Genomic DNA, 19,794 nt, shown 5'->3' on the forward strand with positions numbered 1-19,794 from the left:
TGTACCAATCTGAGTATAAATTACTTTGGGAAACAGCCTTCCCATTTCTAGAGTGGGAGACATAACAAAGTCATCCTCTTAGGTTTTCCCACAGTACAGCATGAAGCTCCTGTCTAGAAATCCTCTAGCATATCATGGATATTGCTTATAAACAAATAACTGTTGTTTCTATTACTGTACTGCCTAGGAGCCAGGGCTTCAGGGTGCTAGGGGCTGTACAAGCACAGAAAGAAAATGTGGTCCCTGCCCTCGAAAGCAAAACCTTAAAATATAATGTAGATTTAGTCCCAAATTTGCAACAAAAGTGTGCATGCAAACCAGAGTTACATTCTTGCATAGCTCCTTGTGTGCGTGTGCAAACCCAGATTGTGTTTTATATTTTATATTGTCTTACATTTTAAGATTGTTCCATGTGCCTTTCTGAAAAATGGGATGGTTTTCCTCATTGCATATTATTAGTGCAAGGTCTCCATATATCTTGTGTTCAATCCAAGGCCTAGGAGCGTAGGAGGACTTCAGATCATTATGTAAATATATCCTGTCCAAATCTGGCTGGCAATGGCATCATTGTACAGGTTGAACTGCCCTAGTCCAGCGTTCACTGGTCCAGTAACATCCATCGTCTGGCACGGTTTTAGTTAGCCAGATGTCCACTTACCTTGGGTGTGGCCAAGTTTCCCGTGTTCCCAGAAAGTTTGTTCACAACCAGTAATCTGGGCTGTTGATGTTCTGTGCTGTTGTTTAGCTGTAATGGCTTTTAAGAACCCAGTAAGCAGTGGATGTGTTTATAATGCTGCTAGACAAAATTGACCTGTGGTTGAGCAAATTTTCAAGTTCAGTGTCATTTGTGTCCCCAGGGTGCCAAATGAGAGAGATTCAACCTGTAGTAAACAAATTCTAGTGCTGCAGAACTCATTCAAATTAAGACAGGTTGATGCTCCTCTTAAAACAATGGGTATCTTAAATTGTGACACCAAAATATTAGCATGTTAATTCTTCTTTTCTCTTCCCAGGGGTGCTGAGAGAGCCCTTCTGATGAAAAGAATTTTATAATTGGGCTGATGTGGGACTTTGTGAGGGTGACCTGACAGGGTTATCTTCTACAGTGGAAAGTGCTGATCATGGCTTTATATAGACCCTTCTGAAGCTCTGTCATTCCTTCATTTTGGTAGGGGAAGTTGCTGGGAGAGTAAGATTTTCCCCCCCAACACCCTTTCACCCTTCAAAAGCCATGCATGTTTCTTCCTTAGTGCTTTAATATCCTGCCAGCCTGGGGAAAGGCATGCTACTTATAAATATTTGTGGTGAAACAGTAAGTACTTTCCTATATTACCCTCACCCATTTTCTGTACCCGGAAATCTAAGCAGAATCAGTTCACTCTTTTCTGAGCAGACATCCACAACAGTAAAAACTGTTTATGAGATGTCTTATTGACTGACTGTGCCTGTATTTACATTGCCTTCCACTCCATGTATAATTACTTTATGGAGATTGTGTGCTATGTACAGTAGGAAGGGTCCTGTGGCACCTTATAGACTAACGGAAAAGTTTTGAGCGTGAGCTTTCATGAGCACAGACTCACTTCATCAGATGCTGGTTATGGAAATCTGCAGGGCCAGGAAAGATTTCCATGACCAGCATCAGATGAAGTGAGTCTGTGCTCACGAAAGCTCATGTTCAAAACTTTTCTGTTAGTCTATAAGGTGCCACAGGACCTTTCGTTGCTGTTACAGATCCAGACTAACACGGCTACCCCTCCGATACTTGATGTACAGTATGGTGATGGAATGATGCACTTAACTGAGCCTTAGAGTAGATGTCATGCTCTCTCGGTGTAGTCAGTAACTGTTTTAAAAGGTGTGCAACCCTCTACTGGCTGAGAAACACAAAGGACGGGAATTCAGTGCTGGCACAAACTAGAGGAGACGCAAGTGAGATGAAACTTTTTCGAAAAACTTGTTACTTTCTGTCTCCTACATTGCATAGCTAAAAACACACACTGGACAGATTCACTACTCCACTACTAACACCACCAGTGTAGGTTTGAACAAATGGGGCCCCACAGAATATGCAAAGTATCTCAGCTCATCCTCTTTTCCCACCCTACTCATGCAGACGATTAAGCATTCAGTTGATATTAATGAAGTTATTTGGATGCTTAAATTCAAGTTGATACTTAAGTGTTTGGTTGACTAGAGCTTAATAGATTAGATACAAATCACACATCATTGCACAGTTAATTACATTTAATATAATTACCTGAAAATTAGATTGCAAGCATAATCATGTCCGTTTTAAAGTCAAGCCTTCAAAAGCTTGGGAAATGATGTTAGCTTGTGTAGCCATCATTTGGACTGATTGTGCATATGCTTTATGATAGGCTTTAATTACATGATCATACCGTACTTTTTCTTCTGGACTTCATTCAATGCACACAAGCTCACTTAACTGGGTATTCTATTTTCTCTTTGTTCGTTGTGTGGTCCCAGGCCTTATTTAATATGCACTGGAGTCTCAGTGAAGGGAGATGTCCAGGCTCCTGGCCTTGGCCATAGATGCTATAGAGAACCTCTCTAATTCGGAACTCTCTCATCCAGCAACATCTATGATCAGGCCTGATTTTAGTAAGCTCAGTGGCAGTTTATGATGGGTATGTCCAAGTTTCCCCGTGGTCCCATTAAAATTTGTTTCCAGCCATTAGTCCTGGCTCTCAGTGTTATGTCCTGTTTAGCTCTAATTGACCCGTAAATATCTTCTAAGAGCCCAGTAAGCAGTGACAGTGTTGGAAATGTGCTAAACGATATTGACTTCCCATGGTCTAGCAAATTCTCTCATCTGGAACTGGTCACATCCCCGGGGTGCCAGATTAGAGATGTTCAATCTGTACTACAAATTTGTGGTCCCAGTGGGAAGGAAATGGAGGCAGGGAGAGTCCCATCCAGCTTTTTTCTCATCCAGACCTGGTCTTCCGAAATGGAGAAGAAGAGACAATTGAAGCTGGGGGCAATCACCACTGCCTGGTGCTTGGATACTCCAGCATTATGGTACCCCCCCACATCCAGCTCTCCTCTTCTCAGAACCCCACAAAGCAGTCTCCTCACATCTCCCTCACCTCTTCCACTTCCGGAGCTACTCTGGGGGGAAAAAAGAGGTGAGAGTTCAGCCAAGGACACACAGGTGGTAATGCAAAGCGGGAAGCGCAAAACAGAATTCCCACTGATGAGAACGTTTTGGGAATGCAGTGCATGCTACCAGCTATTCTAAGCAGACCTCCAAGCCTAGCTTCTTGTCCCAGTTTCTTTCCTAGCCACAGTCTCTACACAGCTTGGCCCCTTGTCAACTCTCTTTCCCAGAGCCCCAACCTCCTCCCCCGTATTTGTTCTAGTTTTTGTCCAGTCTGTATGTCTCCCTGTTGGCTCCCAGCCTTCCCGTGTTCCACCCCTGGCTTCTAGACTTAATGTTCATGCCCAAACAGCACCGTATGTGTCCCCTCCCATCTTCTAGTCTCGGTCACCTCCCAGTCTTTATCCTAAGATACTGCCCCTGCCTCTTCCCCTCTCCTCATAGCCCAACAGGTCTGGCTGTTCTCATCTACACGTCTGGCAGCTTAACTCTCTATTCCCGGTTGGAGGAGGCATTCTGATGGTTCATGTGCATGGTCGCTGCTAGGAGCTGTGAAAGGAACAAGTGCACTTAGGCCTATACTAGGCCAGTAAGTCGGTTTCAGATGCATAATTGTAGCTATGGCAATTGCATGGCTACAGTCGACTTACCTGGCCGTCCTCGCTGAGAGAGGTGGATGGGAGAAACACTCCCATCAACCTCCCTTACACTTCACAATAGCGAGGAGAACAGGGGTTGACTGCCGACCCCAATAGGTCGGTTTTACCTGTCTCCACTAGGCACATGGAACTGAACCCCAAAAGATCAGCCCTGAGTGTAATGTAGAGCTGGCCTCAGTGAAGGTGGGCACTAAATCAGTTTTTGCTCTTAAAACCAGAAGGCTCTGCTGAGCATGTGTAAACTGATTTTTTTTCCACTCCCAAAAAACTTATGATTTAGCCAAATTTGGGCAGCCTTTTACAGCAAAAACACACCGTGATACACAGTGCCATCTTCCCCTGCTACATTCCAGCCCCTGTCCCAAACTACAAGATCAGTGGAACTGGTCAAACAAAAGGTTGCTCTAATTGTTTTAACATTGTAAAACAAGATATTTCCCCTCTAGCCTTGTTTTTGGAAATGCACCATTTTGTCTGATTTTCCTCCCTCCAAAAGAAAAAAAAAATTCAGCTTGAGACAGATACATGGCATGGAGAATTCCAGCTCAAAGAGATGAAGTTTGGCAAAGTTATAAGCACCTGAAAACAGGGGTCTTCTCATGAGAAGTTGGTGCAACCAGCCGTGCCTGTAATAGGAGCTGGCATGTATATAGCTTTTGACAGATCCATAGCCCAAGGAAAGAGAATATTACAACACACAAATCACTTATGTCAGGCCTGAGTTTGGCTCCAAGAAGGATGATTTTCACAAGCAAGACCTGAATTTGGCCTCACAGCAAGGCTTGATATTTAGGCAGAAATCTTTGAGTACATTAGTTTTAGTTTTCCATGAGGTATTCCAGGTCTTTCAGACAATGGTCCAGTCTAAGATACCTTGAGAGTAGCTGGAAAAAGAAACAACCATTTCTGAGGTTAGCGTTGAACATGCAAATACTGGCAGAGCTGCTATGGTACTTCCAGGTAAAATTCTGGTCTTTCATCTTCACTGTCGGTTTCTTATTGTCCCTGTGAATACAGTACAGGTTGAACCCTGTAGTCTGGCACACTCTCATCTCGCAACATCTGCAATCCAACATAACTTTACTTAGCCGGCTCACCTCTTCTCATAGGTGTGGCAAAGTTTTCTGTGGTCCCATAAGGCTTGTTAACAGCCACCAGTCCTGATTCTCGGTCTTCTGTGCTGTTATTTAGCTGTAATTTACCACTAAATGTCTAAGAGCCCAGTGAGAAGTGCAAATGTTGATAATGTGCTAGACAATGTTGACCTTCCCTGGTCCAGCAAATTCTCTAGTTCCACACTGGGCAGGTTCCAAGGGTGCCGGACTAGAGAGGTTCAACCCGTATTTAGTGGCCACATTGCATGCTGCTGTTTTATGCAGTTGTTTCAGGTTTGGGTTTCAGTCAGTATCAGGGCCTCACTGGGCTGGGGCTGTATGCAGAGCTGTACAGTCCCAGCTCTGGAGTACTGACTAGACTTCCATTGGTGGGAGCAGCATTTCCATGCATGCGATAGTGGCAATAGAAAACAACAGATGTGGCAGACAGATGATTGTGGTTAGTATGCAGGGAACTCTAGCAGATTTGTGCAAGCTCCCTGCCTTCCTGGACTGTGGTGAGCCTTCTGGGAGAACACAGAGGGTGGAATTTAAAGGGGTTTCCCATTTTCTCAATTTTTTTCCCCATCCATTTGCACATTATTGCATCTCTACAGTAATCTGACAGTCTCCAATTTGGAAGCAGTCCTTCACACCCTATAATCCTTCCTTCCCTGAGTAGTCTGATAGATGTAAGTGGGAGTACTTGCACACCAATTTATGGGCACAATGTTGAAATATATGTACAATTTGGATCTGTGAGCAATAAAAAGTGAGAAAATGATTGTTTTCGCTTTAAAATTGGCAAGCACAGTTTATCTGATAAATATTTATATTTTCAGCTATATAATCCAATCCCCATCCCTGTTCCTCCCTTAAAAGCATGTATGATGATGATGAATAGGAAATATTTTCTGTTCAGGAATATGTATGGTGGAATTTTGCTTCTGTTTGCCTTTCTTGTGGCTTAGAGCTGGCATGGTGAGTAAAGAAATGCAAGGCAAAAGCTTTTGGTCTGAACACTGTGTTAGAAAATCTCCTGAAATTGCAAGTTGCTACATAGATGTATAGATTTAATGAGGCTGACATTACACAGGATTTTTTACAATCTGACACATTATAATGAAAATGTAAATACTCCCTTTTACAGGTCGTAGATGAAGAAATACAAAGTTTTTTTTTGTCCCAGGTGCTTCTGCTGCTATTTTCTGTGGGTGGATGACTCAATGGAGGTGTGTTGTGTTTGGGAGTCATACCCTTGCCATATCATTTATAGTTATTTCCTAGAAGAGGACGCAGATAGGTCAACTCATATTAAGAGCTTGTAGGGTTTCGTAATTAAAAACAAAGCAACCTTGTTTCCATGAGCTGAGATCTCATGAGGAATCCAAAAGGTATAGCTTGTGATGGAAACCTGACACATGTTAAAAATACCAGTTGTAAAACATATGCAGTTGTAGACAGAAAAAATGAACGGTTACTGCTCAGGCACTTGATGCAAAGTACATTAAAGACTATGGGAGTCTTTCTAGGCACTTCACTTAGATTTAGATCACTTTTTGTGTGGTGGGCTTTTTTTTTTTTTAAATTTAGTGTAATTCCCTTCTGGAGAGGCCTCTTTATAAATGGAATCCTCATTATTCTTGTTATATTTTGCATGTTTTAGACAGCATTTAGGAAGTCACATGCTCTCTGAGAAGTAGAGATAAGCAAAACTGAGGTTATGTGATGATACCAATGTAGCTGTAGTCGGTCAGCATTTCCATTACAAATTTCTAAGTCTTGGGATATATTACCTTCAAAGCGGGAACTTAAAAAGTCACATGAGAGTGAATGGTGGCAGATGGTGTCCCAGGTCAATGAGTAAGTGCTTCCTGTGTTCCTCATTAAATTTCAGAACCAACGTCTTTTAAAAGAACAGTGTTTGGATTCGTTAGTGTTAGTCAAAGGTGTGAGGCTTGCAAAAACTCACTTAAAATATCATGTCTGATTCCCTGGTATAAATCAGACATAACTTTACCAAAGGAAGAAAGGTTTAACTGAGCTGAGAGGGGGGACATGCAGTTCTCATTTATCTAGTTGCATGTGTGCATTGAAAGGCAAAATTTGACCTCAAGACCTTTAATGGAAGGTTCACCATGGGCTCAAGCCCAAATTTAGGGACCAGTTGTGTCTTGTGTCACCCTTACTTGTGATGAGTAGTTACTTCCTGAGTAATCCCTTTCAGTAGGATTACTCCATAATGAGCTACTCAAGGATGAGTAAAGGGTTCTGAATTTAGCCTCAGTTTAGAAATGGCATTTCATCTCTGCTGAACTTGTTGGGCCTTTGTGGGTCTGTCAATATGTTTCCCATTATGATAACTTCCCTGGCTGGAATATCTGTATAAGCTTATGTAGGAAGGTTGTACCACTGGCCGCACTACCACTGTGTGTTGTGCTGGGCAGTCAAATTGAGAGAGAAATTTTATTAAAAATAGAGCAGTCAGAACCCTGTGTCAACACTGCAGAGAAACCAGTTTAAACCATCTGGGTGTAACAGAAGTGTAAATAAAATTAGCTCCTCTTTCACACCTGAAGTATGTGCCCCAGTCATGCTTCCATTTGAATTGAATAGAAGCTTTGCCACTGATTTTATTTGCATCAGGATTAAGCCTGTGATTCTTTAATGTCAGGATAATATCCATTAGTAGGCTGGGATTTTAAAAGGTGCCTAAATTAGACAGCTAACTCTCATGGGCTGTGGACACCTAGTTCCCTCGCACTCAGAAGTAAATCCAAGCCATGGTATTGATAGAAGCTCCTCAGTCTAGTTTGGACAATTTTACTTAACAAAGACAAGTAAAGGAGCATCTGGGTTGTGATGTAACTCAACAGGGCACTATTGGAAATACACGATGTTACATGGATTCACTGCTTCTGCGGATCTGGGCTGTCATGCACACGAGCGACCCCTTGGTAGTTCACGCTGTGTCAGATGTGGGAAACAAATTTGACTGCCAGTAATCCCAGAGGAAGGGATTTTTGCATACAAACAAGAGCCTCCGTCTCCGTGGTGTCTAACTACTATTGTGGCTACTCTTCTCGCAAACTAGCTATGTTCTGAAAATGTTTATTGTTCAAGCCAACTATCCAAACTTAACCAGCCAAATAGCCACATGTGGCTAGCATGTTGGACACCACGATTCTAGTTAAAACTGAAGGGAGAGATGGGTAATTCCTCTTCCTTTGTTCATGGAGTCACCCTTTCTTTGGCTGCAGCTCAGACAGTCCAGCCAAAGGCATCTTATCCCTGGGGTTTATTTAAAAAAAAATAAAAGTACTATCCAACAGCAGGTCCAATGTACATTGGACCTCCCTTTGGAATGTACCATTTTTCACAATTGCTATAGAATTTCCTGTGGGAAGACACCACCCACAGACTCCATCAGATTATCTTCATTTTTCCCACACTCCCCCATTTGGATAAATCTGAACACTGTGACACATTATCTATACACTCAGTGGGTCTGGCCCATCTTTCTTTCAGATCTTCACATTCACCAGCGTCGCACTATTGACTTAGTGGGTTTTACCCTCGGAAGGCCTTGGCCTAATAAATTTGCTAGTCCCAAAGGTGCCACAGGACTGCTGGCTGTTTGTGAAGCTACAGACTAACACAGCTACCCCTTTGAGACTGTTGACTTTGGAGTTGTTTGTGACTTACACAGGTGTAAGCAAGAAGAAAATCAGGCTCCATGCATTTTTCAAGAACGAAGCGTAACATTTCCACTAAGTAAATTTTAATGTCAGTCTGTTTGCCAAATGGAGTTGCCTCCCTCCTTGGTTATGCAAAAACAAATTTAATAGATTCGCTAGTCCCTTAGCCTGGCACAGGAGAGTGTTACACACCCCTGGTACATACACTTGTCCAAGTGACAGATGATACTCTTACAATAGGTGCTTTTGTCTTTTCCTTTATCGTGCAGTGGGGTGCCACTGTGCGTTACTACCTCTGTGAGTGTGTTTTTAATAGTGACCTTTCCTTTTTCAGTTCTGTTAGCCCCAGCTGGGGATCAAAACTTTTAATGAGACTCTTGGGATCTTCAGAATCTCATTTTTGGGGGACGGGGTGGGAAGAGCAATAACTCTCAGAATAGAGGATAAAATGCACAGCAGCATCTTGTAATATTCAAGCTAGAAAACCTAGTAAAATAGGAGCATAACATCTGCTAATATTTTTTGCTGGTGATGGTTGCACTTAGTCATGGTTTAAAAATGAATGTGTGTGTGTGTGTGTGTGTGTGTGTGTGTGTGTGTGTAATATATAAGTGCTAAGGGCTTACTACAGCACAGCTTTATATGTTATTGGTGATTAATTAGTACATGAGACCAGATTGCATTATCTAGAGAGGCCATATAAAAAATAGTTACTCTTAAAGTGTAAACTAGAGTCAGTTGGAAAGTTATACTCAGAAGGAATGAAAATCAATTTTGTGCCCCTCTTTCTCCCTACCCCATAGAGAACTGGATTCTAACTGTCTACTCCAATAATCTGAAATCCGGAGAAGTGGGTCTTACCTGAAATAACTAATAACCGAATAACTTTGTTAGGCTTTAGGGTACCCCAGGACTGTTTGGTGTTTGTGAATGCGTGCTGTTAGCTTCAGACTTCTAGGTGGCTGCTTTTAATGGTAGGTGATTGTGTCAGGAGGTTTTGAAGAGTGAGCGATAATAAAATGAAGAAAATTGCATTAAACTTGGAAAAACTTCTGGTTTCAGGCTTGATGTTCTTGAGAAAAAATCAGGATTTTTTTTTTAATTTTTATTTATTTTACAACCTGGTTATAGTTGTATTAAAGAGACAATGAGGGTGAATAATGTATTTTCCACCTGTAAGAGACAAGCTGTCAAGCTTATCTTAAGAATAGCTCTCTGTTAGCTTTAAACTTTCTCTCTTTCACCAGCAGTTGGTCCAATAAAATATGTGACACCCCCAACTTCTGTTTCTGGGTGATGTTTGACATTAGACTCGCTGTTCTGTTTGTGAGTTTTAGAAAAGGCATCAAAAAGTTTGTTTTGTTGCATACATATGCTTTTGTTGTACAGTCAAGAACAAGAACGACCCTAGCTTTCAGGAAAGAAAGATGTTTCTAGTGCAGTTTACTTGTAGGCATTGTACAGTGCAAGAAAGGACATAAGAGGGGAATTTGGGGATTTCTCTTTAACTTAATTCTTTTGTGTTAAATGTGTAGCCCTAGGGTGAAATCAAAGAGAAGATTATGTAAATAGGTTTTGTCTCAGGGGTAAACAAAATAGAACTCACCTCCTGTACTCTCTGTGTGTTTGATACTGGATAGGTCTGATCCATGCAGACCTATGAAATAAGGCAGCAGGGATGACCTGTTTAGCAAAGTCCTTGTGAAGAGCCGAGGAGATCCCCACAGTAGCAGAATTCCCTTCCTTGGAGACATGCAAGTCTCCCTAGCCCCAGATGAAGAGGGAACCTTCACAGAGCAACCAGCATGATGTCAGGTTTCTGAGACTAGCAAGGGCGCTCAAGGGGGATGTGGGTGTGAACATTTTTTCAACAGCCTGCATGTTGCTGCACCATAGCCAGAGTGCTTTCAAGTGACAAGATGGGATTAGCAACCCTCCATATGCAGACTTCGGAGGAGGTCTAACTAGCTGTGCTCTAAGGAGTTGAGGGTTGTGTGCCTGGAAGGTTGTTTTGCAGCCGACAACTTGCTCTGTTTTGTTTTGCTGTTGATGCTACTGGATGCCAGCCAGCATTTGGCTGACAGAAACAGGAGAGTAAGATAAAATAAGACACTGACAGCAATCTTCCAGGTCCTAAGCACTTACAGCCTTGTTTTCTGAGGTGATGAATGTGCAGGGTTCCAATGGATTTGAATGGGAAATATGAAGGGTCAGCACCGATGCATGTTTGTTGTTCCAGATACAATATGTACAATAGAGATAGCTATATAAAAACTGCACACAAGCTACAAATGTGTATTCTCTCTCTCTCTCTTGCATGTGCACACACTCAGTCTCTCCACTTGATGCAAAGTGCATTTTGACTATGCTGCATTTTATTCCTAATTGTAGTGGGATAAAAATAATATTGTGGCTGAGACAGGGCATTTGGGATCAGGAGAGTGGAGTCCTATGCCTCAGTTTGCTGCAGACTTCCTCTGTTGCTGAATGTGACAAGTCCACATTGACAATAGACTTGATTTAATTTGGGCTTGTTGTACTGATACCCTGAAAATTTTGGGCCCAGCCAAAGTCAGTGGGAACTGCAGGTTCTCAGCACCTTTAATAATCATGCTCCAGAGGCTTTCAAAGAAAAGGTGGGAGTGGAACCTTGGCCCTTGCGTTCCTAAAGCGAGGACCATGCAGTGAACTGAAGCCACCCTGTGAGACTCAGAGCAAGTCAGCTAACTTCTCTGTGCCTCGGTTTCTTCATCTTGAAATGGGAATATTTCACTCTCTTGTCTTACGGGGATGTTTGTGAAGGTAAACAAGTTCAAAAACTGAGTCACTGAGCTCTGGTATAAAGTCCTGGGTAAAAGCAATCCATAATTATGGTGATGGTTAGATTTCAAAGTACCTTACAAAGGGGGCAATACCATTTTACAAATGGGGAAACTGAGGCACAGTGAGCCCATTAACTTTCCTCAGGTCTCCCAGCAGTCCAGTGGCATAGCTAGGAATTCATCCCAGGTCTTTCAATTTAATTGGTTACTGTGAATCATCTGCATGCAAACAAAACTGGAGCAGGTTATAACAAAATTGAAATTTGCAACTTGGATTTTAAAAAGATGAGATTTTCATAACGTTTTCTAGAAAATGTCTCGGTGATTTTTTTTGACCAGTAATGTGTACAATGTAGTAATTGTACATATTTGAGGCCAGACTGTGGTTTGTCCTGAACATCCACACAGGTGAGCAAATAGTAGTAAAGCTTCCTCTGTGCTGGTTACTCATACTGTGATGAGGAGCATGCTGTAAAAAGCTGTCTCTGTGGGCTGCTACATTCCTGCCCACTCCTGTATATGGAGCATGTGCTAGGAGGGGCAGGGAACGAATGAGAACCCAGACCCAGATCTAGTGACAAAAGTTATGGTTTAGCTCTCCATGTGACCTGGTATCTTAGTAGAAATAAATATCCATTCCACTCAGCAAATAAGGAGCAAAAATATTTCATGATGTTTAATGTTTTGATGGCTGGTTTTACAGTGCCCCGGGGGTGGGCTCTTTTCTTCTGTATAGGTCTTCTACAATGCATTCGTTCCTTGGTACCATTTGTGTTTTGGTGCATAGTGGGAATGTATTTGTACAGTCCTGCAGTTAGCAAGTCCCCTCTAGGTGGCCTTTGATCGCCTGGGTTTTTGTTAAAATCGGTGTATGTGCCCCAAGCAACTTTGAAACTTCTGAACCTTCTAATTTTTTTTGGAACTATTAAATATTTAGGGTGGCGACATAGTAGGGTAACAAATCAGCATAATAGTGAGGGACTTGATAACTCAGGGTACTCGTTGGGGAAATGAGGGAAGCTTTCACCTTCTGGGTCAACTCTAACCTTGGCTGAAATTGTCCTAGATAATAGCTGTCCTGTAACCTTTATGAGAGACACAAGGTGGAGGAGGTAATGTGGTAACTGGACCAACTTCTCTTGGTGAGAAAGATGAGCTTTTGAGACACCCATGGCTCTTCTTTGAGTCTTCAAGTTCTGACATGCCTGTGTCTGTTCTGTGGCTGGACAGTGAGGCTATGGGATGTTCATTAGATCAGCTAGTGGAGACAACAGCTGCTGAGGTCCCTGGGGCAAGGGGGGAGGGGAACGAGAAAGGGCAGGGCCAAAGGCCAAAGAGGCAGGGCCTAGGGCAATCAGCCCTCAGCATTGCTTGGACCACTGCCATCACACTTGAAAGGGGTTCCGGGGGCAACCCTTGTCCCCCAACCCGTGCGCTCTGCCCATCGGCAGGCCTGAGAGCAGCTTTCAGTAACTGGTCAACATTTTCAGATGTCAGCTCTGAAGGTGAGGGATCTAAAATCATACTGAGACAGCTAAATAAGGGGACTGATTCCCCCCACCGGCTCACCTCCCCCTAGTTCTCAGGGGCTTTGCTGGAATTTGGATTACTCCTTAGCGGTCTGAAACACAGCCCACTGGAGTGAATCAATGACTCCCAGGCTGTAAGAGAGTACACAGGGAAAGGTCACAGGCAATAGGATGCCCATATCCACTTGTAGACACGAACTGTGAACCAAAACACAGCTGGCATAGTAGTTCTCATTCAAGGCCTGTTTGCCTTGGTAGCTTGAAAGCAGTGGTTGGTGTCTTGTATCTGTTCCCTCCGGCATGCAACGTGTCTGTGCAAGAGCTCTGATTTGGAGATTATCTTTGCAATTTCTGTGCCCTGCTTCATTAAATTAATTTGTTTTGAACAAGTTTGCCTGTCAGGAGAGCACACTTCAGTGAACTGGCTGCGTAGCTTTTTCTATCAGGAAGGCTGCTATTGGTTCTATCTGCCACTGCTACAACTAGGTGCAAAGGAAGATAAATATTTTTAATTGCTCATTCTCTGTGGTCCACCACTCCTTTGTAGCCCTTGCATTCAGTGTTTCTAGGAAAGGAAACAAGTATCAGAGCGGTAACCATGTTAGTCTGTATCTTCGAGAACAACAAGAAGTCCTGTGGCACCTTATAGACTAACAGATATTTTGGAGCATAAGCTTTCGTGGGCAAAGACCCGCTTCATCAGATGTATTTGTTGAGTTTAGATGTATCCGATGAAGCGGGTCTTTGCTCACGAAAGCTTATGCTCCAAAATATCTGTTAGTCTGTGAGGTGCCACAGGACTTCTTGTTCTGTTCGGAAAGGAAAGTTTATTTTGTGATTTAAGACACTGGAAAATCTGGATACTGTTCATTGTTCTTTTACAGAATCCCTTGGTAACTTGGGCAAGTCACTTAATTTCTCTGTGCCTTCATTTCCCTCGGCAAAGTGGGAATAAAATAGCTTTCTTTTGCCTATCGTTTCTGTTTAGAATAGATTGTGCAAGGGGCTGTACATGCACATAGACAGCCACATCCTGCCCCGAAGCATGCACAGTCAGGCCATGATTGTTTCTGGGGTGTCTAGACCGGGGTGGCCAACCAGTTAGGGATGAAGAGCCATGTGGGTAGAGATCAAGAGCCATGTATTACATATATCTAGCTAGATTAAAATATATATCCATAGATAGAAATAAATGTAGAACACGTGGCTCAATGCTCTTCCCCAGAACCAGACGCTCCCGGCCCTCACTCCTCCATCCCCTCCTCCAGAATCAGCTCCTTGCTATAACCCCATCCCTCCCCAGAGCCAGGCATCCCCTGCCCCCCTTCCCCCTGCTCTAACTCCGATAACCCCGCTCTAACCCCGCTCTAAGTCGCCAGAGCCACAGCCATCTCCCCAGAGCTGCTACTGTGACATGCTTCTCCCACCAAGTGGTGGGGTGTGTTTACAGAGTGGCGGATGACATTCCCTGTGCATGGCTCTCATTTAATGACTCAAAGAGCTGCAGGTTGGCCACCTCCATGCTCTGTACATTACTGTAGTCTAATACTTAAGAATAATGCTAATTGGTCATGGCATTAGTAAATGGGTAATGAGGAAAAAGACTGATTTTTGTTTATGTATTTGTTAATGTTTCAGCAAATTCAGTAAAGCTAGAAATGCAAAGCGATGAGGAGCCTGACAGGAAGCCCCTGAGCTGCGAAGATGAGATCAGGGGTCATGATGAAGGAAGCAGCTTAGAAGAGCCCCTCATTGAGAACCACGATATGGTGGACAGCAGAAAGATCCAGGAGCTGTCAGGCGAGGGAGGAATCCGGCTTCCGAATGGTAAACTGAAATGTGACGTCTGTGGCATGGTTTGCATTGGGCCCAATGTGCTTATGGTACATAAAAGGAGCCACACTGGTAAGCAGCTGAAAGAAAAACTGATGACTGCCTGTGGCATCTGATGTTGATATTACCTGACAGCTCTTCTCTTGCCTTCGTACTCAAGAGTGACAGTAGAGATGGCGGTGTGGGGGAATGGGATAGATTTGCTTTTTTCAAAATTTTGGTGGCAGTTCTGTTGTTGGCATGCAAAAAGCACCCAGGGGGTCGAGTGCCAGCTTTCAGTTCTTAGGAATAGCACAGAAAAGAAAGCTGGAAATCAAACTTAACCAGTCTTGCCTAGCCATAAAATGGTGAGAGGTCAGTGCAAGTCGAACTGACTGCTATCGTTTTTTCATGCCTTTAACGTACGTGTGATCGTCAACACTTGGGCTATGTCTACACTCAGGGTCAATCTTCCAGGGTTTGATTTCACACACCTGATAGGGGTGCCTGAAATTGATGTACAAGAGGTCGGCAGTAGACCCCTGTACTCTTCGTGTATTGTGAGGAGAAAGGGAGGTCGATGGGAGAAACTCTCCTGACAACTTTCTTCAGTGAGGATGGCCAGGTAAGTCAAATGCAGATGCATAATTCTAGCTCTGACAGTTGCATAGCTAGAATCGACATATCTGCAATTGACTTACTTTGCCTAGTTTAGACATAGCGTAAGTGGCTACAGTTTTTAGGTTTGCAGCTTTGAGGCTTCGCGGTGGGACGTGTAAGTATCTGGGGAAAGCATTGGGCTGCACTCACATTGAAACTCCGGTTCAAGAAAACGTTTAAGCATAAGTACTGAGACTTAAGCATATCTTTAAAGTTAAGCACATGCTTAGGTGCTTTCCTGAATCAGGGCCTGAAGGGAACACATGCTTTCATCACACGTTCTGAGACAGAGAAAGTTCTAAGATGCCTTCAATACTGTTAGTGGTGTGAAGCAGAGCCCTGCCCCCCCCCCCCCCCCCCCCCCCCCCCCGATATTGTGCTTAGGAACTCGTTGGGTGGAGGGATTTTAAAAAGAGTAAGAAAAAAACTTCTGAGATTTTTCCAGGACTTCCGCCTCTCCTTCTGGAATAGGACTGGAGCAGCTATCGGCCCCCAGGCTGCCAGAGAAGTGGCCACTGGAACAGCTGGCAGTAGCCAGCCCTGGGTTGCCAAACAGCTAACTGGCAGCTTGCCATTGGATCAGTGGTCCCCAGCTCACTGGAGCCGTGGCCAGGGCTAAGCCAGTGCCTCTGAGCCTGGAGAAGCAACAATCAGCTCCTTCTGCAATATATTTTTAGTAAAAGCCTCAGGGACAGGTCACAGATTTCCGTGACTTTTGCTAATAATATCTGTGACAGAACCTTAACCTTAATTGTAAGCTAGTGCTCTTTACAGATTTGATACAAATTGGAGAAAAGGTATAATACAAAATGCTGCCAAACTTCGTCTGGTGCATTCATGATTGCAGACAGATTGGCAAGTCTGGCAGCTGGCGATCTTGATTGACAATTTGACATCGCACTTCCAGAAGGGTCAAACAGAAAGGTCGAAGCATGGAGTCTCCAGGTTTTAAACAGTTCTGAAAGGTTTTTTTTCAATGGTTGTGCACACATGAAAGTATATGTACAGTAGGTACATCAAAGGCTGCATTGTCCATCCTCAGTACCTACCTTAGACTGCCTACATTTTATAATTTGGCAGAGTAACTGGGGCATCCCCCTAGAATAAGGGGCCAGTGCAGTCGAGGCACAGCACAGTAGAAGGCAGGAAGCAGGTGGACAACAATGTTCCTGCTAATCTTTTGCATCCATGTACAGACTTTCTCCATCCACGTGTGGAATAATTTTATGTGCACTGAGGCATGTGTGAATGTGCACCACCAAGAGAAACAAAAGCCCTCGCTGTGGGTGCTCTGCTCCTCAGCTAGATGGCGTTTGATTCTTTCTTGATTGGGTGGCTGCACAAGCACCCAGCTTACAAGGAGCACTGGAGGACAGGATCCCCTTCCCCACACGGGCAGTGACACCGACCTCCTGGAACCCAGTCTGGACGCCTACCACTACTCTTGAGCAGAGACTAGGAACAAAGCAGAGAACAGCTCCTCCATGTGTCTCCAGCCATAGCTGCTGTTCTTTCCATCCCTCCCATGGCAGAAGCCACTTACTACAGCTAACCAGACATTTAGCATCCGGTCAGAAAACCAAGCATGTGGCAACCCCTGATTTATGTGCCTAATTTTAAAAAAGAAAAAAAAAAAAGCCTAAGGTGCTGAGCACTGGCAGGTCCTTAGATGAGAGAGAAGCTGTATCAGCACAGCTAAAACTCAAGGCACATTTATTCAGGTGCTTCAACAAAGGAGTGATTTGGGTTCCTGACCTTTTATTCACCCACAGTTAAACAACCTTCACCTTGGACCATGCAGGCTAATGCGGCTGTATGTGCGTGGCTAGCTCAGGGTTACGTAATACCTTTCAAGTTTCCATGCAGTGTTCCAGCTCTGTGCCCTGAGCAGAGAGGCTGTGATGTGCTGCTCTATACAGATGATTTCGAGCATGCAGAAATGACCTTTCCTCTCCCCTTCGTAATCCAGCGGGCCTGTTGGTTTATTTCAAATGCTGCTGCTTCACTGTCTGCAATGGCAGCTCCACAGAAGGAGGGATTTTGCTTGGACATCCACAACCTGGTCTTTAATGGCAAGGAACTAATGTTCAAAATGCAGCCGGCAGGGCAGTATTTAAAACAATACACTGATGTTTCATCATTAGGTATCCTTAATGGGCAAGACTGAGAGCTCTCTTGGGCTGCTTGTGGCTGTTCAGCCCCCCTCCGGGGAACTCTGGGAAGGAATTGTGTGCCAGAGGCACCACCCCTTTTCCACTGGGAAGGAATAGTGGATTCAATCTCACTCTTCTGTGATGCAACAGAGTCCCTGTCTCACTGCCTCCAGCAAACTCCACTGGCCCATGTGTGCATGGGGGCTGGCTTCCCTTTCTTTTCCTGAATGGCTAGTAGGCCCCTTGTGCTGCAAGGCACAGATCTAAGATGCTTCCCCTCCACAAAACTGTAGCTCTTGTCCCTAAAGACTGATGCCTTTCTGCCCCAAACACCGCAGCTTACAATCATAAACAGCTCTGCCTTAAGAGTGTGCAGATTGGATGTGCCTCACCCAGGGGAAGAAGGGATTGCAGGATGGCCCCTGACTACTTCCCATGATCTGCCTGAATGAGAGAGGAGGCGAAACAGTAGCCACTGCTGCTGAACAGAGGTGGATGAGAGAAGTCTGCTCTGGCTCTGGTTTGCTCCTGTGACGACACAACTTCAGGATGCCCCTGATCCAGGGCTTGTAGTAACCCCCCAATGGAACCCAGGATGCTAGTGCTGAGGTAGGAACCATTTCTGTAGACACTTCCCCCGCCACACACACACACACTTCTATGGCTTTGATAATTCAGACAAAGCAATTTCCAAATGCATGAGGGTAGCCTTCACTGTTCCCTGTAAGCTGAGTGCTTGAGCTGCTGCCTAGCTAATCAGCAGAGCACCCATATCCCTGCAGGGTGGGTCGCATGTGTTTCTACTGGTGGTGCACCTCCACACATGTTTTGGTGCATGTAACAAAATTTACTCCACCCTGAATGGAAAAGAGAGAGAGGGAGAGAGAGAGAACACAAGTAACCTAAAATTCGCATAGGGAGGTGATGTGATGCATGGCAGAGTGTTACAGGGCTGCAGCATCCCAGCTCATTTATTTTCCTCCTCTTCCAACCTCATTCTTTTCACTAAAAACCTCATACCTCTTGCTCTTGCGTATGGGGTGGGCTTGTCACAGCCCCTTTCTAAGAGTTTTCTGTTACTGCCATAGTTGGATATTTGGGTAAGATTGTCATTGGGTACTCTGGCATTCCTGTGTTGTGGTATCAAGGAAAAATTGAAGCAGGGTCATGAATCCAATTTTGTGCTCAGAATTACAAGGAATTCTAATGTTTTAATTGTAAGTTTGTCGTCGTTCTTGGCTTGGCCCTTTGTGGGAATGAAAAAATCCAAACTCTCTTATATCTCTGCACTTTCAGTAGAGCTGATACTATATTGTGTACATTTAATGCTCTTCTGTGGCCGTGCTGTTGCCTCAGTGAGGCTTGTGTGACCCTTATATGTGCGTGCACACACACACTCTACTTGATCTATCACCATAATAACAACACTCACCTAGCACTTTCCATCAGCAGATCTCCAGGTGCTCTTAAAAGGAGGTCAGTATCATTATTTCCATTTACAGCTGGGGAAACTGAGTCATGAAGCTGTGAAGTGAGTTCCCAAGTGATGCAGAAGACTGATAGCAGAGCCAGAAATAGAACCCAATTTTCCTGAGTCTCGGGCCAGTACAGCCTGAGCCCCTCTAGTCCTGGACACTCTCTCATCCAGCAACATCCATAATCTAGCACAAATTTAGTTAGCTGGACAGCCATTTATCATGGGCCTGGCCAACTTTCCTGTGGTCCCATAAAGTTTGTGTCCAGCCACCAGTCCTGGCTCTCAGTGTTCTGTGCTGTTGTTTAGCTGTAATTTGCCCCAAATGTCTTCTAAGAGCCCAGTAATCAGCAGAAGTGTTGGTAACATGCTAGACAATATTGATCTCCTGTGGTCCAGTAAGTTCTTTCATCTGTTACTGGTTTAATCCTGAGGGTGGCAGACAAGAAAGGTTGAACCTATAGTCTATCTGCTAGGCCATACTGCCTCCCTTCAGTGAAAAATGTGATTCAGCGTGGATGAAGGAATCACAATCTAGGTTAGCTCTGTCAACCCACTTTTCACAATGGCAAAATACTGCATTGATGCAGATCACCTCGAAAAACTCTCTCCAGAGTTTGGTTTCACGCTACCTTCATGTTAGCACTGCAAAGTCTATGTGATGTACCAGCAAAGAAATGTTGCAGTTCCTATCACCACATTCACAGCATTGCAAACATGTACCCAGAACGGTGAGCAACTAAAAAGTCTGTTTAACTCATTATGCAGG

General features: G+C 44.0%; 1 protein-coding gene across 2 annotated transcripts in view; it reads left to right on the forward strand.

Moving 5' to 3' along the window:
• Positions 1–19,794, forward strand: part of IKZF2 (IKAROS family zinc finger 2) — a 124,162-nt gene that overhangs the window by 52,210 nt on the left and 52,158 nt on the right. Inside the window, exon 4 of one of the 2 annotated variants that reach the window (XM_075001178.1) lies at positions 14,565–14,831. In XM_075001178.1, coding sequence (XP_074857279.1) covers positions 14,565–14,831 — 267 coding nt within the window. The remainder of the gene's footprint in view (positions 1–14,564; positions 14,832–19,794) is intronic. The other variant, XM_075001179.1, reaches the window with a different exon arrangement.

This window comes from Carettochelys insculpta, chromosome 8, assembly GCF_033958435.1.
Source record: "Carettochelys insculpta isolate YL-2023 chromosome 8, ASM3395843v1, whole genome shotgun sequence".
Taxonomy (NCBI): domain Eukaryota; kingdom Metazoa; phylum Chordata; order Testudines; family Carettochelyidae; genus Carettochelys; species Carettochelys insculpta.